This window comes from Manis javanica, chromosome 4, assembly GCF_040802235.1.
Source record: "Manis javanica isolate MJ-LG chromosome 4, MJ_LKY, whole genome shotgun sequence".
Lineage (NCBI taxonomy): Eukaryota > Metazoa > Chordata > Mammalia > Pholidota > Manidae > Manis > Manis javanica.
In genome coordinates, this window is record NC_133159.1 from 180,089,587 (window position 1) to 180,115,493 (window position 25,907).

Below are 25,907 nucleotides of genomic sequence, written 5' to 3' on the forward strand. Positions count from 1 at the left end.
GAGCGTATGAAAACGCACACATGCCAGGCCTTTAGAATAAAAACGGACTCTCCTACCTGGAACAAGGAATTCGGGGAACCAGCTGTGCGGCTGGGCCTGGTTGGTCTTTGGACGGACTCGGTGTTTTGGGGGTGGCCCTCCGAGTCTTCCAGACCGTCACGGCTCTCCTGCTTCTTAGACCTTCAGATAGATTTGGAGTGAACTACACCACAGCTTTGCTTACTGGCGTGGAGAAGGCGTGGAGCCTCTTAATACACTGTTGGGATGACCCCTTAAAGCCTGCACATTATGAGGACCTGCAGTGAATCAGGGAGAGAGGCTGGAACTGTCCTGGCAGAGCTCAGAGGGGTCAGGGCACTGAGCGAGATTAAAGAACTCACCACCTGACTGTTCCCCGGGAAGGTCCAAAGGACACTCCTTTACAAAAGCAAGAAAAATGCTTTGGTGAGAGGGGCATTGACATATCTGAGCTGCTCAGGGGTAGCGTCCCCTGTGGGCCTGGAGTTGACAGGAGGGGCAGCCATGGACCTGGGAGACCAAGAATTGGATGGGAGACGTCCAGCCGCCCGACACCTCTCTGGGGGGCCCTGCTGCCTGGTGCCCTCCAGGCTGTGAGTGGGGTGCCTGGGACAGGAAGGGGACAGAGCTGCCATATTCTCATCCCCTGCAGCTGGCCGCTTGGGCTGGGCGAGAGCCGCGGCCCAGCTGGGGCGCACACCCTGGACCCGGCTCAGACGTGCCCCCGAGAGGGACCAAGCCGATTAGAGAACAATGCCTGACAGAACTGTTTACTGGATTACATTGAGTTAAATTTCATTTTCTTTTCGCCAAGAAGGAATGAGAACCTGTCAAAGGAACATCCAAGGGCCGATGGAAGAGAATTGCATGCTTGCACACCGGATTGACAACAGTCAATTCGCCTCCTGCTCTAAGACAAAAAGATTAACAATGCGTGAGCTAAGCGTTGAACTCAAACAAAAGGACAGCGACTACCACACAAGAAAGAAAGAATGCAGAGTTAATAAAGAAGCAGGTATGAATGGACTGGTCCGCCCCAACCCAAGGAAAACTCATTCTAGATCTGCAATAAGATGAAGAGCTGGATATTTGGAAAGATCAACAAGACAAGCAAATGTCTGGCAAGATTAATCCAGAAAAGAGAGAAACCACGAATGCACATTAGGAATGAGAAAATGGTTCGAATAAAAAATGGAAGGGTTCAAAGAGATGAGATCGGTACGTACCATTTCACGCCTATAATCTGAAAGTCTAGAACAGTGTCTCCTGATCATGCTGTGTTCACCCAGGAAGGGGAGGCAGGTGGCCAGCAGGAAGCCAGCAGCTGTTCTCTCTCTCACACACTCACACTCACACATGCACACGCAGAGTGGCCCGTGAAACGACAGCCTCCCGAGGCCCTCTACGAGTCACGCTCTCTACTTCCCGGTAAGTGACCGTCCGCCCCTGCTATTTCCCTGCTTCCTGCTCACTGCCCTCTGAAGGGCTAGGTCATAATCAAACACAGGCCATGTGCATGTAAGCAAGTGTACACTCGGCCTGCTGACAGTCCAGGAGAACATTTGCCCAGAAAGCAAAAGAAAGGGAAAGCTGGGCTGCAGAACATGCATGGGCTTCATTAGACTTAAAAAAGAAGTTTGTTTTTTTTTTTACAGAAATATAGCATTTGTACAGAAAGCACAAGAGCCCAGCTCAGTGTTTTTGGGATGATTCACAGCACAGGAAGCCAGCATCAGGGGTACAGGGGCCTAGCCTGGTTCCAGGGATGTTTAAAGGGAAACATCCCTTCAAGAGCTATTTAAATGACAAAGAGATGTTGTGGGGTTTCAACAAAGAGGAAAAGGTGTGTCAGACATAGGAAGTGGCTTTGAAAATGATTAGATCAAAACAGAAATAGTTTGAGCAGGCACAGCTGCAAAGAGCTGTGCTCCCAGACGGTCCCCACGGCACACCCGTTTGTCATGGGATCGTAGTAAGTGTGGCTTTGAGGAAGTGCTGCCCCCGACTTCAGATGCCAATCTCAAGAAGCAGGCTCCCAGGGCCCCCAGGACTTCTGTCCAACGCGGCTACTAGATGGAGGTTCTCATGATCCCTTCTAGGGTCTGATTAATTTGCAAGAGCAGCTCACAGAATGCAGGGAAACACTTAGTTCAGTTTACCAGGTCATGAAAGGATACGATAAAGGATGCAGGTGAACAGCCAGATACAGAGACACACAGGGCGGGGGCTGGGAGGGTCCTGAAGAATGCTCGGGGGCAGTAAAGCCGAAGAGAGGGAGCCGGGGTCCCAGGTCTCCTCCTGCACGTCTGCCACCCCCCTGCAGCAGGTCACCCCTAATGCCTCTGCCGTCTGTGTCAGTTTAGCCAGGGTTCTCAGACGCGCAGGGCCAGCAGGCCCCAGACAGCTCGCCTCCTCTCCCTCCTCCCCACCATCGCCCGGGACGCAGAGAGGAGCCCCTCCCGTGGGAACTGAGTCGGCCGCCCCTCCATCCTGGAACGCCCCCCCACCCCCCAGAACGGTGAGGAATGCATTCCTGTTGGTTAAGACGCCTACTCTGTGGCCTTTTTGTCACAGTAGCCAGAGCGGACTAAGACCACAGAGGGAACAGACACAGACCAAACAGGCAACTTCGAACCAAAAAGCAAGACTTTCTAGTTTCCAATATATAAGGGCGCCCATGAGTTACTTAACAATGTGGGCAGGCCCAGGCAAGGCTGCTTGATCTGGAGCCCATGGAGGGGCTCAGGCTGACGGGACTCCACCAACTTGGCACCTGCGCTTTCTGCACGGCTTCCCGACTGTACGGAGGCAGCTGGAGCTTGAATTCGCTTCACAGAAGAACCACTTGCCTGGAGGTTCTTGGGTGATGAGACATAAGATTCTGTCAGGCTAGAACTTGCCTCCACAAAGAAACTACAGTTTATCATATCAGGAGGGCTGATGTATCAAGACCAGAGTTCTTAACAGCGGTGGTCTTTGCCCCCAATTCAGAAAACAAAGCGAGACCCAGCTCTGACTCCCAGGAGGGATGACCAGCAAGCCTTCCAACAGGTGTTACGCGATGCCTCCAGGAGGGACTGGCTTAAGGGGTGGAAGGCACAGTAAAGGAGGAAATGTCAGGCGTGACATGGCTCTGCTACGCTGGGGGGACCGGCGCTGGCAGCACAGTGCACCTGAACGCACCCGGTGATGTTAGGTCCACATGCCCGACAGAAGAGGCCTTCATGCCTGCTGCCCCATCAATACAGGGTTACATTATCTGAGAGGCCGCCTGACTTCGTTTCCAAGGAACTGTGTCCTGCTGGCGGCTGGGTAGATGGCACAGAGGCAGGCAGGTTGTGCCCGCGTGGCCCACCCACCCAGTAGAGTGCACTCATGTCCTTCAGCAACGTGGAGGATGCAGCCGTGCCAGGATGGCCTGTGTTAAACGCAGGGGTCGGTCCCTGCCAGCGGCAGGCACCCTGCAGCCGCCCTGGCACAGCAGCGCAGGGCAAGGCTCTGAGCAAGGGCTCCTGGGGAAAGCCGGGGAGCCCCTTGAGCACTGGGCCACTTCCTGTCTCTGGACGGTTCTCAGGAAGAGCTCTTGGCCTACAGTTCTCAGGATCACATCATCATTTTAATGACAGTGAAAAAAATTATGACCTCATATCCACACTGTCTGTAACTGTCTATTCCTTCATGAAAGGCCATTCTCCGGCAGGTGCCCACAAGTTTTCAGAGTGTCTCCCTGAAGACACAGGTTCCTGGCAAAATCTGACAAGGCAGACAGGGAACAGAATTTGAAATTGCTAGGACTGCTCCCGGGCAATTCGGGAAAGGATCACCGTGCCCGGACAGATGATCTCAGGGAGCCTGACCCACCAGGGAGGGGCTTTAGGGTCAGCTCTACATTCCCAGCATCGCGGCTGCCCCGGGCCGGCCTCCTGTCCCAGTCAGTATGGATCGCCGGATCTCAGAACCGACCCCAGGAAACCTCCTGCCCCTCTTCAGGCCTATGTACTCTGCAGTAAATGGTTCCACTTTCCTTCTAAATAGTCACAAAGAAAAAAATCACAGATCTCAAGGATACAAGTGTCTAACAGGCATAACGTCGCACCAATTATTCCAGGAATTTTTTAAGTTTTTGTCCTTATTTGTTCATAAATGGTGAATGACTTTATAATAAAAATTCAGATTTATACTACGGTAACAATAAAACTATAAAGGACCAAAAATGTGATTAAATGTGGAAAGAGCAGCCTCAGACTATATGATTTCAATTCTATGACTTTCTGGAAAAGGTAGAACTGTGGAGGCAGTGAAAACACTGGTGGCTGCCAGGGGTGGGAAGGGAGGGAGGGTGACCGGGCAGAGCACAGGGATGTTTAGGGCATGAACTACTCTGCACGGCACTGTAACAGTGGGTCCGTGACATCACACTTTATCCGAGTCACAGACTGCATATGGCTGGAGTGGGTCCTGACGTAAACATGGGCTCTGGGTGGTGGGACGCGTCCATGTAGGAACCTACAACCAACCACGACAAACACCCCCCCCACCGGGTGGGAGATGGATAACGGGGAGGCTGTGCCCATGTGGGGGCAGACAGCGTGTGGGAGAGCTCTGTGCCTGCCTCTCAAGTTTGCTGCAGTACTAAAACTGCTCTAAAAAAAACAGTCTATTAATGAAAATGAAAAATGACGAGCAGGATTAACTTGAGTGTGATGAGGAAGTGAGCCCCTGACTGGGTTTTCTGGCAGCCAGGATGAAGAGCAGAGTGGACAGTGGTGCCCAGAAACCCTGGCTTGCTTCACTCAGAATTATGAGCAGAGGGGTCTGTGGGGTCCTCCTCTGGGGCCCATGGGACAGGACCAGGCTCGGCAAAGCTGCCTGTGCTCACAGCCCCCGGGGGTTTTCAGAGACGCCAGCCAGGGCACTGTTGCCTCGTCGACCTCAGCTCTAACTGGCCAGGACCGAGTGGTCACAGGGGACTGGACTGGGTGTCAGAATTGGACCCTGAATCCAGACGTTTTCACTAAACTGGGGGAGCGCTTGAGTCACACGTAGGGCCCTTTGACATAAAAGCCTAAGAGTTGGACATCTCCCAGGTACAGTCAAGAATGACAGAGGAGAAGCCCCACAGAGCTTCCAGAAGAAGGGCCTTTGGTGCTGGCCAGGGACAGAGCACGCCTAAGCCCACCAAGCTCTCTGAGCTTTAAGGTCTCCGTGTGAAAGACCAGGCACGGTCCTTCCTCCCTGGGTGATTCACGGGCAGCGAATGAGAAAAGCTCCCAAGGACATTGCCTAGTGAGACACAAACTGCTGTGAAATTAATATTCAGTGTGATTATGTGAAACTTGGCAGGCTGTACAATTAAGAGCATTACTTCCCAAACAGAGAAGAGTCAGGGTGGTGGGAATGGCGATGGGGAGCCCGGGTCCTGGCAGGGAATATGGCGTGAGGATCGAGAAGACCCCTGGGGATGGGGAGGCTAGCCTGGGACCTTGGGGAGGAGCAGAAGCGCCCTGGAGAAGAGGGAGCCGTGAGGACTCCCTGGCAGAAGGCAGAGGGACTGCGAGGGCCGCCAGGCAGGACGCAGACGGCCCGCGAAAGACACGACAGCAAGTCGGAGGCTGGAAGAGGGAAGGAACCTGGAAGTGGCACGAAAGAGCTGGGACTGGGAACTAGATTTGGAAGAATGTGGAGCTGGCCAGAGGGCGGGACAGCCAGTGAAGTCAGGAAGCGCTGGGCTCTGAGCAGGCAGTCTGAGAAAAGGGGTGCTCCAGAGAAGGGCAGGGCTGGCCCAGAGCAAAGGAACACTGGTTCACCTGAGATGCCACCTGCAGAGGCAGCCACAGCACACGGGTTTAGAAAACGTGACACACTCTGAACATTTGCAGAAATTGAGAAGGCCTGCAGAAGAGACACTGGCTCTGTGGCCCAAACCAGCATTTCCCAGGTCTGTTTGAGTAACACCCAGGAGCATTCATCAACACCCGGCAGGATGCTGGACTCCAGGTGATCGCTGGGGAGATGGTGTGGACGATCACAGAATAAAGAATATCAGCTGATGGGGGCCCCCTCTGGACCCCCTGCAGCGGGGCACACCCATGATTTAGTGGAAGGGCCCTTGGTGGGGGACTTGCTGTGGGCCCACCTCAGAGACACCAGGAAAGTGGATCAAGGATTTGGCAACACTTTATGGGTCTGGATTAGTGGCAAAAAATAACAGATGAGTCGATTTCTGTGAAGAGAGTTTTTGCTTTGAAGCTAGACTTAGACTTGAATCCAATCTGGACACACAAGTCCATCTGGAACTTTGTTCTGGTTACCTAACTACCTCGGTTTCCTGGGATAACCAGTCCATCACCTTGTGAGAGTTAAATGTGAAGACGAGAATGAAAAGGCCCAGAGCACAGGCACTCGGTGAGCCGTAGTTATGTCTTGCTTGAGATCCCAAAGAAATGAGGCTACTGTGCATAATAAAAACCAATTACATGATGAAACTGGATTATTATCTAACCCATACACACAAGTAAACTCAAAATGGATCAAAGACCTGAATGTAAGTCATGAAACCATAAAACTCAGAAAAAAACAGGCAAAAATCCCTTGGACATAAACAAGAACAACTTCTTCATGGCAAGGGAAACAAAAGCAAAAATGAACAAGTGGGACTATATCAAACTAAAAACCTTCTGTACAGCAAAGGACACCATCAGTAGAACAAAAAGACATCCTACAGTACGGGAGAATATATGCATAAATGACATCTGATAAAGGGTTGACACCCAAAATATACAAAGAGCTCATGCACCTCAACAAACAAGAAGCAAATAATCCAATTAAAAAATGGGCAGAGGAGCTGAACAGACACTTCCCAAAAGAAGAAACTCAGATGGCCAACAGACACATGAAAAGATGCTCCACATCGCTAGTCATCAGGGAAATGCAAATTAAAACCACAATGAGATATCACCTCACACCAGTTAGGATGGCCACCATCCAAAAGACTAAGAACAACAAATGTTGGCGAGGCTGTGGAGAAAGGGGAACCCTCCTACACTGCTGGTGGGAATGTAAGCTAGTTCAACCATTGTGGAAAGCAGTATGGAGGTTCCTCAAAAAACTAAAAACAGAAATACCATTTGACCCTAAGACTGCAGGAGCCCAGTTTGAAAAAGACAGATGCATCCCTATGTTTATTGCAACACTATTTACAATAGCCAAGAAATGGAAGCAACCTAAGTGTCCATCAGCAGATGAATGGATAAAGAAGATGTGGTACATATACACAATGGAATATTATTCAGCCATAAGAAAACAAATCCTACCATTTGCAACAACATGGATGGAGCTGGGGGGTATTATGCTCAGTGAAATAAGCCAGGCGGAGAAAGACAAGTACCAAATGATTTCATTCATCTGTGGAGTATAAGAACAAAGAAAAAAGTGAAGGAACAAAACAGCAGCAGACTCCAGAACCCAAGAAGGGACTAACAGTTACCAAAAGGAAAGGGACTGGGGAGGATGGGTGGGAAGGGAGGGACAAGGGGGGGAAGGGGGGCACAGGGAGGGCTGCACAACACAGAGGAAACAAGTAGTGACTCTATAGCATCTTACTACGCTGATGGACAGTGAGTGTAATGGGGTAGGTGGTGGGGACTTGATAATGGGGGGAGTCTAGTAACATAATGTTGCTCATGTAATTATACATTAATGACACCAAAATAAAAAAAATTCAAAAAAAGAAATAGCCACCACACCTAAAAAAAACCCAACTACGTTTATGTATGATATTGGTCATAAAAGTGGAAAGCAGAATTTGGACCTGAGGTTGGTCCAGGTGGGAAACAAACAGATTTGTTTTGACTGAATATGTACAAGGATAAACCAGGAGCAGATCAGTATATTCGATGAACTGTAATGCGGGTGAGGAGGGGTGGATTACGGAAGACAGGCCTGCATTGGCTATAGTTATTCTTGTCTGTCCCGGTATGGGACACGTTCTGGTATCCGATTCACATGGCCCCCTGTGGGCTGTCAGGGCCGGGTCTTTTGTCTCTTCTCTGAAATAAGTTACAGCACAGCAGCCTGTTTGTTGAGCACAGTTAAGAAATCATTCACTCTGGATAGAAGATGGAGTCGATCTCAACCATGAGAGCCCAGCAACAGCATCAGCCGGTCAGGCGATGCCTGAGAGCAGACCCTTCCTTCGTAGCACTGACTTGAGTGACAGTGGCTGCCTGCGGTGCAGCAGGAAGTGGTCACAGCTGCCCGAGGCGAAGCTCTCCTGAAGTGCAGAGAGACAGAATGAGCAGAAGCTCTCAGGCAGCCCTGGAGACGGTGGGCTGCCCATTTGGCCTTTCCCTGGTGTGCCGAGACCGGGACGACCCTTGTAAGGAAAACACGGCAGACAGCTCTGTCCAGTAACCGCATTCCTCAGTCTTACATGTTAACGTCCACTCGGAGCTGGTGATTTCTGTTGAGGAGCCCTTCTGGTGCTCTCTGTGAGGGCTCTGATGTTCCCTGACACGAAGGAGCAGCTGCTGGGCCCTGCCACGCGTCACAGCTGTCCACTCGCCCGAGTAACGGGGTGATTCAGCCAGCCCATTGCTCTGGACCCCAAACTACACATGGAATTTCCACGCATAGCATGTAGAGGACCAAATTTCCCATTTGATAGGTGAAGGATTCCATAGCTTTTAGTAATAATACTGGTAATAGCTAAAAAGACCACGCTCTATGTCCCAGGCATGGGCTAAGTATTTTTTTTTAGTTTGAGGGTGGTTTTTTTTTTAAAACATGCATCTTCTCATTCATTCCCTTTTAACCCAGTGAGGTATGTGCTGTTACATGTGTTAAGTGTACATGCACTAGTATGTGCATATACATATGCATGTATATATGTACGCATTTCCTAGCTCTGTCCACTGAAAGGCTCATTGGTAGCAATGAGCGCATCTAGAGTCCAGATTTTGGTATCTAAAAGGAACCAGGGCCCTTCAGAGAAATGGCTGACCCCAGATCTGGAGCAGGGTAGGGACGAGATCACATCTTGTGATGCTAGAATGGAAGTCAGTGCTCAAAAATGAAGGGCATGTCACAAGACAAGGAACGGACTAAAGAGGCTCCCACTAGCCAAATCTGGGACAGTCTGAGCACCAAACTCACTAGGACAGTCACGCATTAAAGACCACTGGCAACAGGAATCTTTGCATCTGTGCCAATAACAGCATCTAAGTGGGTAGAATTTCAAGCCTCCTCCTCACAGTCAGGATGCTAAGGGCCAATCGGTCCATTGGAGGGGCCACTGGAGACGGGGCATACCATTTTGCAGCCACCAGAGTAAAGATGTGTTCAGGCAAGAATCATTGCGGAAAGCTAAGCACGGGAGGAATGCCGAAGAGGAGCATTCAGGGCAGTCACACATGCTGAGCAGGGGAGGCCCAAGGACACCCTGTGGGGAGTCGGTCCAGCACGCAGTTGGTGCTTCGGGGAGGCTGGAATTGCACAAGCACATGTAGGGTCCCCCAGCTGATAGCAGCAGTGGTTAAGCCATGGGATTGGCCAACGCTCAGGAGGACAGCGTAAGGACACTAGATGCTGCAGCTCCAGAGAATGCAGCAGTTGGCAGGTGGGCAGAGAGGAGAGACCAGTGGACTGGAATAAGCTAACACTGAGCCACCAGAGAGGTTGGTGAGCCCAGATAGACTCACCCACTGAAGCTAAGGGGAAAGCAGAGGCACTGGGCTGAGGAGGGAATTGGAAGTGAGAACGTAGAAGCCACGAGTGAACTGTCAACACTCCAACAACACACAAAGAAACTTACGCGCGAGTGTGCATGGCAGCATTAAGTAACAGCCAAAAAGTGGATTAACCCAAACGCTCATCAATGATGGATAAAAATGTGGTTTATCTATAAATGAGATATTACTCAGCAATAAAAGGGAATGAAATTCTGACTCTTGCTACATTGCAGATGAGCCTTGAAAACATTATGCTCAGTGAACGAAGCCTGACACAAAGGACCACATTTTGTACGACTCCATGTGTATGAAATGTCCGGGACAGGCAAATCCATGGAGACCGAATGCAGTGTGGCCTAGGACTGGGGTGACTGACAACGGGGACAATGACGTTTGGTTTTAGATGAATATGTTCTAAAATTGTGTTGATGGCTTAACGATTTGCAAATATACTGAAATCATTGAATTTTGGCACTTTAAGTGGGTGACTTGTATGGTAATCATACTTCAGTAAAATTGCTTTATATATATATATATATATAAAAGCCCAGCAATGAAGGACAAACGTGGACCGGCAGGTCAAAGCAGCGGTTCTCACACTGCGCTTCAGAAGCGCCTGGAGAGCTTGGTAAACCATGCCAGGCCCCAGCACAAAAGAGACTGTGATTCAGTTGGTGGGGTTGGGGCCTGGTAACTGGCATTTCAGACAGATTCCCAGATACTATGGAGAGGCTGATGTGGGAACCACACTTAGAGAACCAGTGAAAACATTGGAAGTGATGGTATTTGCTCATTGTTGTTGTTTTTAAATTGACATATAATTCACTTACCATAGAATTCACTCTTTTCAAGTGTACTATTCGGTGGCTTTTAGTGCATTCAAAATGTGCAACCATCACTACTAACTGCAGAATATTTCCCATGCCCTGAAAAGAAACTCTGTGCCCATGAGCAGCCATCCTCCACTCACCCACATACCTGCAGCTTCTAATAACCACCAATCTGTGTCTCCACAGATTTACCTCTTTCTTTTAAAAAAAATTATCATTAATATATACTCTTACAAAGGTTTCACATGGAAAACATTGTGGTTACTACATTCACCCATATTATCAAGAGCCCCCCAACCCCATGCAGTCACTGTCCATCAGTGTAGTAAGATGCCAGTCACTACTTGTCTTCTCTGTGCTACACTGTCTTCCCCAAGACCCCCACCCCTGACCCACCATGTGTACTAATCATAATACCCCTCAATCCCCTTCACCCTCCCCTTTGTTAGCCACTAGTACCTTCTTGGAGTCTGTGAGTCTGCTGCTGTTTTGTTCCTTCAGTTTGGCTTCATTGTTATACTCCACAAATGGGGGAAATCATTTGGTATTTGTCTTTCTCTGCCTGACTTATTTCACTGAGCATAATACCCTCTAGCTCCATCCGTGTTGCTGCAAATGGTAGGATTTGCTTCTTTCTTATGGCTGAGTAGTATTCCATTGTGTGTATGTACCACCTCTTCTTTATCCATTCATCTACTGATGGACACTTAGGCTGCTTCTGTACCTTGGCTATTGTAAATAGTGCTGTGATAAACATAGGGGTGCATATGTCTTTTTGAATCTGAGAAGTTTTCTTTGGGTAAATTCCTAGGAGTGGAATTCCCAAGTCAAATGGTATTTCTCTTTTTAGTTTTTTGAGGAACCTCCATACTGCTTTCCACAATGGTTGAACTAGCTTACATTCCCACCAGCAGTGTAGGAGGGTCCCCCTTCTCCACATCCTCGCCAGCATTTGTTGTTCTTAGTCTTTTGATGCTGGGCATCCTAACTGGTGTGAGGTGATATCTCATTGTGGTTTTAATTTGCATTTCCCTGATGATTAGTGATGTGGAGCATCTTTTCATGTGTCTGTTGGCCATCTGAAATTCTTCTTTGGAGAAGTGTTTGTTCAGATCCTCCACCCATTTTTTAATAGGGATTTGCTTTTTTGGGTGTTGAGGCTTGTGAGTTCTTTATATATTTTTGGATGTTAACCCCTTGTCAGATCTGTCATTTACAAATATATTCTCCCATACTGTAGGATGCCTTTTTGTTCTGCTGATGGTATCCTTTGCTGTACAGAAGCTTTTTAGCTTGAGGTAATCCCATTTGTTCATTTTTTATTTTGTTTCCCTTGCCCAAGGAGATGCATTCAGGAAAAAGTTGCCCATGTTTATATTCAAGAGATTTTTGCTTGTTTTCTTCTAAGTTTTATGGTTTCATGACTTACATCCAGGTCTTTGATCCATTTCGAGTTTACTTTTGTGTATGGGGTTAGACAATACTCCAGTTTCATTCTCTTACATGTAGCTGTCCAGTTTTGCCACCACCAGTTGTTGAAGAGGCTGTCATTGCCCCCATTGTATATCCATGGCTCCTTTATTGTATATTACTTGACTATGTATGGTTGGGTTTATATCTGGGCTCTCTATTCTGTTCCATTGACCTGTGGGTCTGTTTTTGTGCCAGTACCAAACTGTCTTCATTACTGTCACTTTGTAGTAGAGCTTGAAGTTGGAGAGCATAATTCCCCCAGCTTTATTCTTCCTTCTCAGGATTGTTTTGGCTATTTGGGGTCTTTTGTGGTTCCATATGAATTTTAGAACTATTTGCTCTAGTTTGTTGAAGAATACCATTGGTATTTTGATAAGGATTGCATTGAATTTGTAGATTGCTTTAGGCAGGATGGCCATTTTGACAATATTAGTTTTTCCTATCCATGAGCACGGGATGTATTTCCAATTATTGGTATCTTACTTAATGTCTCTCATGAGTGTCTTGTAGTTTTCAGAGTATAGGTCTTTCACTTCCTTGGTTAGGTTTATTCCTAGGTATTTTATTCTTTCTGATGCAATTGTGAATGGAATTGTTTACTTGATTTCTCTTTCTGCTAGTTCATTTAGTATATAGGAATGCAACAGATTTCTGTGTATTGATTTTGTATCTTTTCAGCTTTGCTGAATTCAGTTATTAGTTCTAGTAGTTTTTGGGGTGGATTCTTTAGGGTTTTTTTGTACAGTATCATGTCATCTGCAAACAGTGACAGTTTAACTTCTTCCTTACCAATTGGGATGCCTTTTATTTCTTTATGTTGTCTGATTGCCATGGCTAGGACCTCCAGAACTATGTTGAATAAAAGTGGGGAGAGTGGGCATCCTTGTCTTGTTCCTGATCTTAAAGGAAAAGCTTTCAGCTTCTTGCTGTCAAGTATGATGCTGGCTGTGGGTTTGTCATATATGGCCTTTATTATGTTGAGATATTTGCCCTGTATACCCATTTTGTTGAGAGTTTTTATCATGAATGGATGCTAAATTTTGTTGAATGCTTTTCAGCATCTATGGAGATGATCATGTGGTTTTTGTCCTTTTTGTTGATGTGGTGGATGATGTTGATGGATTTTCAAATATTGTACCATCTTTGCATCCCTGGAATAAATCCTACTTAATCATGATGTATGATTTTTGAAGTATTTTTAAATTCGATTTGCTAATATTTTGTTCAGTATTTTTGCATCTATGTTCATCAGGGATTTGGGCCTGTAATTTTCTTTTTTGTGGTGTCTTTGCCTTGTTTTGGTATTAGAGTGATGCTGGCCTCATACAATGAGTTTGTAAGTCTTCCCTCTTCTTCTACTTTTTGGAAAAATTTGAGAAGGGTGGGTATTAGGTCTTCATTAACTGATAAAATTCAGCAGTGAAGCCATCTGGTCCAGGAGTTTTGTTCTTAGGTAGTTTTTTGATTACCATTTCAATTTTGTTGCTGGTAATCAGTCTGTTCAGATTTTCTGTTTCTTCCTGGGTCAGCCTTGGGAAGTTTTATTTTTCTAGAAAGCTGTCCATTTCTTCTAGGTTATCCAGTTAGCATATAATTTTTTATAGTATTCTCTAATAATTCTTTGTATTTCTATGGTGTCTGTAGTGATTTTTTTCTTTCTCATTTCTGATTCTGTTTATGTGTGTAGACTCTCTTTTTTTCTTGATAAGTCTGGCTAGAGTTTATCTGTTTTGTTTATTTTCTCCAAAAACCAGCTCCTGCTTTCATCAATTCTTTCTATTGTTTTATTCTTCCTGATTTTATTTATTTATGATCTAATCTTGATTGTGTCCCTCCTTCTACTGACTTTGGGCCTCATTTGTTCTTCTTTCTCTAGTTTCATTAATTGTGAGTTTAGCCGGTTCATATGGGATTGTTCTTCTTTCCTGAGGTAGGCCTGTATTGCAGTATACCTCCCTCTTAGCATGGCCTTCACTGAGTCCCACAGATTTTTGCAGTGTTATTGTTGTCATTTGTCTCCATATATTGCTTGATCTCTGTTTTTATTTGGTCATTGATCCATTGGTTATTTAGGAGCATGTGGTGAAGCCTCCATGTGTTTGTGGGATTTTTCATTTTCTTTCTGTAATTTATTTCTAGTTTCATACCTTTGTGGTCTGAGAAACTGGTTGGTACAATTTCAGTCTTTTTGAATTTACCAAGGCTCTTTTTGTGGACTAGTACATGATCTACTCTTGAAAATGTTCCATGTGCACTTGAGTAGAATGTGTATCCTGCTGCTTTGGGTGGAGTGTTCTGTACATGTCTATTAGGTCCATCTCTTCTAGTGTGTTGTTCAGTGCCTCTGTGTCCTTACTTATTTCCTGTCTGGTTGATCTGTCTTTTGGAGTGAGTGGTGTGTTGAAGTCTCCTAAAATGAATGCATTGCATTTTATTTCCCCCTTCAATTCTGTTAGTATTTGTTTCATGTATGTAGGTGTGCCTGTGTAGGATGCATAGATATTTATAATGGTTATATCCTCTTATTTGACTGACCCCTTTATCATAAATAATGTCCTTCTTTGTCTTGTTACTTTGTTTTGAAGTCTATTTTGTCTGATACAAGTACTGCAACTCTTTCTTTTTTCTCCCTGTTGGTTGCATGAAATATCTCTTTTCATCCTTCACTTTCAGTCTGTGTATGTCTTTGGGTTTGAAGTGAGTCTCTTGTAGGCAGCATATAGACGGGTCTTGTTTTTTTATCCATTCAGTGATTCTATGATTTTTGATTGGTGCATTCAGACCATTTACATTTAGGGTGATTATTGATAGGTATGTACTTATTGCCTTTGCAGACTTTTAGATTCATGGTTACCGAAGGTTCAAGGGTAACTTCCTTACTGTCTGACAGTCTAACTTAACTCACTTAGTATGCTATTACTAATCTAAAGGTTTTTTTTTCCTCCTCCTCCATTCTTTACATATTAGGTATATTCTGTACTCTTTGTCTATCCCTTGACTGACTTTGGGGGTGGTTTTGATTTTGCACCTGCTTAGTAATTATGGTCTACTTTCTTTACTGTTGTTTTATTTCCCCTGGTAACAGCTATTTAGCCTTAGGAACAGTTCCATCTAGAGCAGTCCCTCCAAAATACACTGTAGAGACGTTTAGTGGGAGGTAAATTCTCTCAGCTTTTGCTTATCTGGAAATTGTTAAATCCCTCCTTCAAATTTAAATGATAACCTTGCTGGATAGAGTATTTTTGGTTCAAGGCCCTTCTGTTTCATTGCATTAAATATATCATGCCACTCCCTTCTGGCCTGTAAGGTTTCTGTTGAGAAGTCTGATGATAGTCTAATGGGTTTTCCTTTGTATGTGATCTTTTTCTCTCTCTCTGGCTGCTTTTAATACTCTGTCTTTATTCTTGATCGTTGCCATTTTAATTATTATATGCCTTGGCGTTGTCTTCCTTAGGTCCCTTGTGTTGGGAGATCTGTGCACCTCCATGGCCTGAGAGACTACCTCCTTCCCCAGATTGGAGAAGTTTTGAGCAATTACCTCCTCAAAGACACTTTCTATCCCTTTTTCTCTCTCTTCTTCTGGTATCCCTATAATGTGAATATTGTTCTGTTTGGATTGGTCACACAGTTCTCTCAATATTCTTTCATTCCTAGAGATCCTTTTTTCTCTCTGTGTCTCAGCTTCTTTGTATTCCTGTTCTCTAATTTGTTTCATTTACTGTCTCTACTTTATCTAATCTGCTTTTAAATCCTTCCATTGCATGTTTCATTTCAGATACTGTATTTTTCAACGTTTGTATCTCATCCCTGAATTCCATCCTGAGTTCTTGAATATTTTTCTGTAGCTCTATGAACATGTTTATGAGTTTTGTTTTGAAATCTCTTTCAGGAAGATTTATGAGTTGTTTCACTTGGCCCTCTTTCTGGTGTTTGTGGGATTTTGGTTTGAACCAGGTTCCTTTGACGTTTCATATTTGTAGGTGGTGCCCTCTAGTGCCCAGAAGCTCTACTCTCTGGAGCTGCTCAACCCTGGAGCAATGGCAAAGGTCACAGGTGAGCAGTGCTGGTATCTGTCAGGAGGAAAGAGCTCTTTCCTGCTTCCTGGCTGCAGTGCCTGCCTCCACTGCCAGGGCCAGTGGGCCAAGTGCACATGGAGAAGCCTCTATGCTTTGCACTTGTAGCTGCCATAGGCAGGGCCTCCCTCTGGCTGGCCTGGCGCAATGGTGGGGGCAGCCAGTTTGCAAGCTGGTGCCGGCCAGGAGGAAGGCACAGCAGGCTTCGTATATTGGTGGGGGGGGGGCCTTGTCGCTGTGTTGCCAGCCAGGGGGATGGAGTGCCTGAAGCTCCTGAAAGGTCCCAACCTGCTGGGCAGAGTGAGCCTGGACAATTTTGTCCACCTGTTCTTTCTCCTGAGCAGCAAGCTCTGTGCAATCCTTGCCCCTTTTGCAGCCCTCTTGCTGTCAGGAAGTCTCTCAGACTGCTCACCTTTCTTTTGTCCCAGAGTGGCCAGATGTGGATCCGTTTTTTTCCACAAGTGGCTGGAATCTCAGTCTTTCCAAGTATTCCACCTGTCTTAGCTTACCAACCCCACTAATGTCCAAAGTACCATGTAATGTAGGTTCGTGCTCCCAGAGATCTCCAGGGCTGGGTGTTCAGCAGTCCTAGGCCTCCACCCCATCCCTGCTCCTTTTCTCTTCCTCATTCCGGTGACCTGGGGTGGGGGAAGGGCTTGGGTCCCTCTGGATCACGGCTTTGGTACTTTACCCTTTTCCTTGAGGTCTGCTGGTTTCCCCAGGTATAGACAGTCTGCCACAGCCTTCTTTCCTTTTGCTCTTTCAGGATTTGATATATTTGCTATATTTTCATATTATACATGGTTTTGGGAGGAGGTTTCTTTCTCACCTCTCATGCCATCTTTAATCCTTACAGATTTGCCTTTTCAATATATTTTAAAGTCCCATACAAAATGTAGACTTTCGCATCTGGCTTTTTTCACTTAGTATGTTTTCAAAGTTCAGCCATGTTATAGAGTGGATCGTACTTCATTCCTTTTCATGGCCACATGATATTCCATCGAATGATGAGACCAAAGTTTGTTTATCCATTCGTCAGTTGATGGATATTCAGGTTGTTTTCAGCTTTTGGCTGCTGTACCTCATACTACTCTAAATGTTCATGTGCAAATTTTTGTGTGGACAGGTTTTCAATTCTCCTGGGCACATACCTTGGAACAGAACTGCCGGATCACAGGTCACTCTACACTTAACTTTCTGATGAGGTGCCTAACTGTTTCCTCGGCAACTGCACCATTTCACAGTCCCACCAGGGCATGAGGGTTCCAGATTCCCTACATCCTGCATCAACACTTATCGTCTGTCTTTGATTTCAGCCATGCTCATCAGGGTGAAGAGGTATGTCACTGTGGTTTTGATTTGCCATTTCCTTGATGACTTATGAGTTTGAGCATCTTTTCATGTGCTTATTAGCCATTTGTATATCTTGAGAAATATCTACTCAAAATCTTTGCCTACTTTTTAATTGAGTCACTCTTAATTGCTGAGTTATGTATTTTATATACTAAACTTTAATCTGATATGTAATTAACATTTTCTCTTATTCTGTGAGTTACCTTTAAAGCACAAACATGTTTAATTTTGATGAAGTCCAGTTGTCTGGTTTTTTTTCTTTGATTGCTGAGGATTTGATGCCTTAGCTAAAAAACTATTGTCTAATCCAAGATCATGAAGATTTACATCTGTCTTCTTTTTGACGGAGTTTTTTTGTCTTAGCTCTTTAAAATTGAGGTCTTTGATCCATACTGTTAATTTTTATAGATGATGTGAGGTAATAAGGATCTAACTTCACTCTTTTGCATGTGGATTTTGTCCCAATCCCATGTGTTGCAGACCATTCCATTCTCTCCTACCCCCAAACCATGGTGCTAAAATCAAATGCCCATAATGTGCATAGAGTTCAGTCCTCAATTCTATTTCATTCATCAGTGTGTCTACCCTTATGCCAGCAGCAGTCAGTCTTGACTGTGGTGTTCTGTAGCCACAAACTGTGAGTCCTCCAATTTTGTTCTTTTTAAAGAGGGTTTTGGCTATTCTTGGTCTCTTACATTTCCACATGAATTTTAAGATACACTTTTCATTTTCGGCAAAAGTCAGCTGGGATTTTGATAGAGACTATGTTGAGTCTGTAGATCAATTTGGGGAGTATTGTAATCTTAACAATATTGTCTTGTAATCGATAAACACTGGATTTTCTCACTTAAAATTCCTTTCAGTGTTTTATAATTTTCTGTTTACAACTTGCACTTAAAAAATGTATTATTTTTCTTTTTGAAGCTAATGTAAACAAATCTTTCTTAATGTCACTTTTGGGTTGTTCATTGCTAATGCATTGAAAAAACTGATTTTTGTATTTTGATCTTATATCCTGCAATCCTGCTGAATTCACTTATAAGCGCTAATAGGTTTTTGTAGATTTTTAGGATTTTCTATATACAAGGTAATGTCATCTGCAAATAAAGTTAATTTTACTTCTTCCTTTCCTAACTGTTGTTTCTTTTTCTTGCCTAATTTGTTCTCATGAGACAATTTAGTACAATGCTGAATACCTCTCTGCCAACTACCTTTTACAAAAACTATTTTCAGAGATGCAAGCCTGCTCTAAGGCATCAGAGGAGCTGTGGTCATGCTGCCCAGGGAGACTGACAGTTCTCCTGCCTTCTTCTGAGAAGCAGCACTTTGACTGCCTGGTCCTGGGTGATTTGAAGAAGACACACCGAGATGGCCCAGGCAGCCCTTGCCCTGCCTGGACTGGCCTGCCAGGCTGAATACAAGTGGTGAGAACAGAGATCCTTGTCTTGCTCCTAAGCTTAGGGAACTATTTTCCAGACTCAAGACTTGGACATTTTTATAGATTAAGGGAAAGGAATCAATGGGGAAGGAGACTTAAGGACATGCCCAGAAGGGGGGATAACTGACAAAGTAAGATCCAGGGGAGGCCAGTGGAAGGAAGGTGGTCACTTCCTCCAGAGATGGGAGGAAAACCAAAAGGGAATAATATAGGTGAGGTTGGTGTTAGGGGAGGACAGTGGTCCTTCACAGAACAGTCTCTGTTCCCAGTGAGGAGGTCATCGTGGGGACAAGAGTAGGGCTACGGGCTTGAAGCCAAGAGTAAAAATGGGAACTTGCTGCTATTGGCAGGGAAGGAACTCAGGCCAGCTGGTGAAAGGACGACCAGCCAGGGGGACAGGCCAGGGCTTGTCTGTCTTTTCTGTGCCACCGCTCAGGAGTGTCTCTTCTGCCTTCGAGTTCTGTCTCACTGACTCTTCGCTGTTTCTCTCCTGGTATTATATAGGGGTATCTGGAAGCTGAAATAATACTGAAAATGTATTATATCAGTTGAAGACACATTTCTTGATCTTAAAGTTGGATGTTTGATATGTTTCTTCTTCAAAAAAAACGGAGTTGACTAATTGTCTTCTTTGCTCTACTCTCCTTAACAGAAGACAGAACCCACTTCCCTATTTCCAATTTTTATCACTGCAAGACTTAAGATGAGAGGTCAAAGCAGTATGTCCTCCTGCATTAGCAGGCCTGATAAACAAGCATGACCTTCCTGCTCAAAGGCCACCCAGGCTAGGAAAGAAGTCACAGGCAACAAAGTGCTTTGGGTAGATTTGGAGTGTATTTGCTGCACTTCCTTGGCGCTAGTTTACAATGCAAAAAAACAACCAAACAAAAAACAATTGGAATAATAATTATAGTTTTTTTTAAAACCCTGTCAACAACTTTGTCATTTCTTTATTTTTATATTTTGACAAAACTTTTTTTAAACAAATACAAAATAATCTAAAAGGAGAAAAACTATACACGGATTATTTACACCTCTGATAAATAGACTAATACTGATCCACGTGCCTCTCTAGGTAACATCTGTGAGACCAGCGCAAGGGACTTGGCCGGCGGGGGGCGCTGGCCCTGGCCCGGGACCACTGGACTCTGGCTGGCTTCAGTTGCCAGCCTGAACCCTTTTCCACACCTTCACACGCTCCTGCATAAAACTGCCTGAAGCCACTCCAGGTAGGACCTACATGAAGGGTGACCCCAGAAAGCACCCCGACAGTCCTCCCTGCAGTCCCTCATACAAAAGCTTCTTCCAGAGATGCGAGCCTGCCCTAAGGCGTCGAAGGAGCCAGGCTGCACCGCCCAGGGGGACCGAAGGCTCTTCCGCCCTCCTCAGAAAGGCGGTGCTCTGCCCCCTGGGCCTGGGAGGTGCGGGGGATGTGCCGAGATGGCCCAGGCAGCCCCTGCTCTGCCTGCACTGGCGCTGGGCCCTGGACGCGTGGCAGGAGCTGCCCGAGAGTCCCTGAGAGAACGGCAGGAGAATGCTGCGTGTCACGGCTCCCCTCACAGCACAGATGAGGAGGGCGAGGCCAGCTCACAGAGGTTGTAAGGGAAAAAGGGGTATGAGAGGCCCCCCCGCTTCCCTGCCCCTCCACCTGCCCCTGCCCAGCAGGCGAAGGCCCACCTCCCCTCTGGTGGGCCCTCCACACAGTGCATCAAGAGCAGTCCGGCTAAGGGCCAGTTCTGAGGCAGAAGAGCTGGAGCCCTAAGGTGACTGGGTTAAGACCCACTCCTTCCTCTAAAACGAGGATTGGAGTTTGGGTGGGGGAAAGAAAAACCAAATAAGAAACAGGTCATCCCAAAACCTCTGTTGGGATTACCTTCCTCACAGTTTTGGTTATTAGGCATTTAGCTCAAGGAAAAATGCTGACTTTCTATTTTAAAGCCCAACAAGAATGAATTCTGAAAAAGAACAGCGCAGGCGTCCAGCCGATTCTCTGCCTACCTCAGTGCTCCCGGGGCGCTCAGAATGGAAAAGCATGCGCCGGAGCAGCCCGCTGCGGACCCGAGGAGCAGCCGATCCCAGGGTCTGGGTCAAGTCTTGAGGCCTTGCTGCATCTGTGGTTTCCTCCGCCCTCTCCAACACCCCTCTTCCAGCCCAGAAAAGCTGCCAAGAAGCAAGCTCGAACCAGCTTCCGAAATGCAAAAGAGGTGGGCCTGCCCCTGCCCTGGGCCCAGCGCTGACACCCCTTAGCAGCTGCCCAGGGAGCTTCTTCTCCAGGGAGAAGTTTCCCAAACCAGGCAGGGTAGAAGGCATCTGAACAGCTCTACTTTATCCTTTAAAAAAAAAAAATCAAAAATCAAAAATATATCTTTATAATATGTGGCTTCTCTTCCATTCCACCTTTTTTCTTAACATATAATAATATATCGATACATGTATTTATGGTGCAGGGTTGAAGGCTTCTTCACAGGGAAATAACAACCGAGAGGTAAACAGTCGGCTCTGAGCTCTGTTATTAGACCCGCTGAGCGGAGAGGCTTGTGAGGAGGCTGCTTTGCTGATAGGAGCTCTGGTCTTTTGAGAAAGAACGGCTTCAAAACCCCACGCTTGATAGGCACCAGGTCCCACTTGCCCAGTGGTAATTGCCTATCCTTCTCCCACTTGAAAAAAAAAGTAGCAAAAGCTGAAGCCAGTCCCTAGGAATTCAGGGAGATGCCCGGCAAGAAGACACCCCCGCGAGGCAGCCCCCTCCCGGTCTGCGGGAAGGACGGGGGAAGAACCCGGCTTCAGGCGCCCTGCACGCCAGCCCCGCTCGCCATGCAGACTCAGTGCCTCTTCGTGGAGGAGACCTTCTTCTTCCGTGCTGCCAGCATCTCGTAGAAAGGGTCCCTGCTTATGGCTGCTCTGAAATACAGAAAGGGGTGAAAACAGCGTGTGAGGAACAGGGCCAGAGAGACAGGCCCAGGCAGGGGCCTCCCAGAGGCACTCTCCCCAGACCCCCTGCCCCGCCTGGCTGTTCTAAGGCTGAGTCAGTGGTGGCATCCTTCACTGTGCCCACACAATGGCTTAAGAGACAATTTTCGAGAGATACATGGTATGTGTGAAAAGATAATTTTGGAGTTTTTATTGCCTGTCCAACCTTATCATCAGGTAAAGTTTAGAAACAGAATATTACACATTCTTATAGCTATATTCTAACTCAAAATGCAAATGTAGTACTTTAGCACTACAGTACTAAAGTAATGATGGCACTTGGTGTTTGTCTGGAGCAGTGAGTGTCATACAATCAGACGTGTCATACAGAAGCATCTAGTGCTTTTAGATGGCAGCCAGTCTGTCTCAAGCAACTTCTGAGCCCCCATGCATAACACGTCAATAACCAAGTCACGTAACTGGACCTCAGCGAGTGGCTGCTCAGGCCAGCTCTGCATGCACAGCCTGCAGGGAGGGGCCTGGGCACACCCTGCACTGGCCCCCGAGAAGCAGCACAGGACGGTGGCAAGCCTCAACCACTAAGCTGTCCCTTTAAACTTTCATTCTCAACTTTCAAGCAAGTTGGGAAGTAAACGTTTTGAAGTCTAATCTGTTTCTCGAGGGAAGCAGAATTCTAAGTGCTGACGAGTTTCCATACAGCTCCCAAGTGACTGCTGGCTCTGCACCTGACCAGGTATGGGGCAGCTCCTGCAGGGTGACCAGGCCTATCACCAGGATGACATGTCAGCAAGGCAGGTCTCCACAGCTCCTGGGGGATGCCAGGGCCGGACAGCACCCAGGACACATCCCGAAAGCATATGACCACTCAGAGTGATTCTAAGGGAATGTGGTCAGCTGAAATGCTGCTTTCATCTTTGGTGGGCATTAGGGTGGGTCCACCTCTGCTTCCTGGGGAGGCCAATCCCACAAGGGACACTGTGGGAAATTTTCAGCTCGGTGAAAGTGGTGCCAGGAAATGGCAAAGAGCCCTGGGCTGCCAGCAGGCTCCACCCCTGCTCTGCACATACTGTGTGCCCCTCGGTCCCTCTCACATGCTCAGGGGAGGTGCCCCACTCCATGGGGTCCTCAGGAGGCTGGGAAGACAGAGCATATACTGAGCGCACCCCAATGCCAGGCAGATAGGCTTGATTCTGTTGAACTAAAAGCTTGTGACAAGCATGTGCCGGTGGCAGGAGGAACGTGGGTGGCTGTAAACTCCTAGGAAGAGCACTACGTAGAGAAAGATGTGTCCTGCACTTGACCTTCTGCAAAGCCTTTCCAGCAATACTGGTTAAGGAGCCTCCACCCAGTCTGATCCCTCTTCCTGCATCTTGTGCGTCCAACATCGTCTTGGGGAGAAGTGTCTGCAGCCAAGCATGGCTGAAGCCGAGTGCTACACGCAGCCAGGAGCGCAGCTTCTCGAGTCAGGACGCTCGGGTCTGAGGACTAGCCTCACCTCTGTGCTGCTGGATGATTTAATTCACTTTGCTGGGCCCCAGTGGCCTCATCTCCAAAATGGTGACAGCCGTCCTGCTGTACCCATCCCTGGCAGGCAGTGGTGAGGGGATTGTGCTCCAACAGTGCCCACAAATCCCACCCTGAGGACAGCGCCAGCTGCGGGGCAGACCTTAGGGCGCGAGCCGCCCCATAAGGAAGGCTCTGTGTTTACCTGAAAGACTGAGCAATCCCAATGTAACTTTAAAGAACGCTTCATTTTCTTGCCTGTGGAAGTATCAACTATAGGAAAAGCAAAATGCACCACAGACAAAACCTTTCTGAACGCTAGGGCAGGGAGGCCGTCCCAACCACACACCAAAGTACACTGATGCTCCAGCGGTCACAGCACACAGCATTCACGCCGGAAGCCACGCAGGGGCCGTGGGTGGGGAACTGTACAGAGGAATTTGGTAAAAACTAAAAAAAGAACTTCAGGTTGGTATGGGGGAATAGGGTGACCAGAAAATGGTATCAGGACAACCGGCTGCTCACTTGAAAGGGTAAGTTACATCCCTTACTTCAAACCTCACTTCAAACGTCTATACAAACATAAACTTTGGAAGGATTAAAGAGTTATGGTTTAAAAAAAAAAACATTGTAAAAAAGGGTACAGGGCGCACAGGTGACGGCCTCTCCCTGACCATGGGCTCCAGGCCCTGCTGCTCCTCTGCCCAGACCCCAGGAGAGCCGCCTTTGAGTCTCAGTGCAGCAACTCCAGAAACACTGAGGTGCCTCACCTCTGGGGGGAAAGCCAGATGGGGGCCCCTGCTGACACCACACTTCTGAGAACCAAGGACAGTCATCCGCCCACACCCCCAGCCTCCCAGGAGCCGGCAGGGGAGCATGCCCACCACACAACGTCAGTAACCCTCAGCACAGCCTTCTGAGATGTCTCCCTCAGAGCATCCCAGAAATCAGAGCAAGAACTCAGCACCAGGTGACCAGACTCTAAACCTGCGCTCCCCCGGTGGGCCTCTGTCCTTTCTACCGCGCGACCGTGGCTGCCTCCCCCACCTTCACAACGGCTCCGACTGCAGCCCCGGCCAGCCCCGCTCGCTCGTCAACCCTGGCTAGAACGCTCGCTACATTGGTCTTAGCAGGGATTCCCAAAACAAAGCAGAACTAGAGAATGCTCAGCCCCTCGGGAGCAGAGTGTGGCCTGGGTGGGAGAAACCCACTGCCTGCTGGCAGGGCAGCAGGGCCTCTGACCTCCAGGTCTCTGGGGGAAGTCACAAGGCCCAGTAACGGGAGACTAAGGAAACAGCTGGGCGACGGAGGAGGCACCAGTAATCGGGGAGATGGTGCCCACACGGGGGGGGCGCAGCAATGTGGCCAAGCCCCACAGCAGGCTCAGGAAGGAACGAGGAGGCGGCGCTGTGTCAGGACACCTCCCCCTGTGAGGTACAGCAGGAGCCGAGGACAGAGCTGCAGCAACACTCACACCCAGGTAAACCCGAGGAACCTCCGCCTATCCCAGACCCTCAGCTTCCCTGCAGCACAGCCGTGAGTGGTGGGAGCTCCATCCCAGTACCCTGGACCATGGTGGCCACGTGGCTTTAGAGAAATTACTAGCCTCTAGGGCCTCAGTTTCCTCATCTGTAAACGGGACAAGAGTATCTGACAGGATTGAGAAATCACAGAATGTTACACAATTACTATCTCCACTGAGCTGCCACCATGGAAACGAGACCTGCCTCCTCAGATGTGAGAAGAGCAGCCTGGCCAAGAGCACCTGTGCCCGCACATCTGTCCCCCAGTCCCCTCCCAGGGTCTGCACAGTGCACTTGGGAAACTGGGACCTGAGGTGCTCTCCTGAACATCCTGTTACAGTCCAGAATCCAAAGATCCATGGAAAAGCAGTGTGGGAATCCCAGCCAGACTCTTCCCTAAGGATTTATGGTGCAGAGCTCGGGAAGGAACGGGCAGCGCACTGGGTGGCTGGAACGGAGGATCTGAGAGGAGGCCCCTGGCACTCGAGGACCTACTGTCAGCCCCACCTACTTGATACACTTAATCCACTCCTCCTTCTCCTCAGGCGTTGGGGCGGAGATCCGGTACACAGTGTGGTTCCCTTCCACCACGCGGCCGTCAGCCTCCGTCTTACAGGCCTTGATTACTTGGTCTTTATTGTCAGGGATATAAAGCTCAAAGCAGTTCTGAGAATTAAAGAAGAAAGGCAGAGTGACAGAGGTCTAAGAAAGCTACTGACCAAGAAAAAAATGTTAATTTGTTCCCCAAAGGCTCTATTCTGACTTTCATAAAATACAGGCAGTATGTATTTTCCTATGGAAAGCAAGAGCCTCGAAGAGGAATTCTGGAGAATGTGAAGCAAATACACCAAATTAGCAAAGATATCACCAGACACATGTTAGCTCTACTCCTAATACCCTAATATACAGCCCTGTAGGTCACCTCATGCTTTTTAAAGCCAAGCCAGCAATACCCTGATATTGCAGAACAAAGGGAAAGTATCTGTAAGGTTCCCGAAGGTCCTAGAATGAGTGGCCCAATCACGACTGCTTGCTGT

The 25,907-nt window shown here is 47.4% G+C and overlaps 1 protein-coding gene and 1 long non-coding RNA gene across 6 annotated transcripts in view; one reads left to right on the forward strand and one right to left on the reverse strand.

Moving 5' to 3' along the window:
• The first annotated feature begins 431 nt into the window (after positions 1-431).
• LOC118968102 (uncharacterized) lies at positions 432-19,732 on the forward strand. Its single transcript, XR_005055456.2, has 3 exons — positions 432-1,446; positions 17,249-17,460; positions 18,709-19,732. It is a non-coding gene; the product is annotated as an uncharacterized lncRNA (long non-coding RNA).
• A 116-nt stretch (positions 19,733-19,848) lies between these two features.
• Positions 19,849-25,907, reverse strand: part of CYTH1 (cytohesin 1) — an 81,096-nt gene continuing 75,037 nt past the window's right edge. For 4 of the 5 annotated variants that reach the window (XM_036997102.2, XM_017670801.3, XM_017670802.3 and 1 more), the window contains 2 exons: positions 25,382-25,536; positions 19,849-21,814 (listed from right to left, as the gene is read on the reverse strand). In XM_036997102.2, coding sequence (XP_036852997.1) covers positions 21,736-21,814; positions 25,382-25,536 — 234 coding nt within the window. In that variant the 3' untranslated portion in view covers positions 19,849-21,735. Of the gene's footprint in view, positions 21,815-25,377; positions 25,537-25,907 lie in introns of those variants that run through there. The other variant, XM_073236022.1, reaches the window with a different exon arrangement.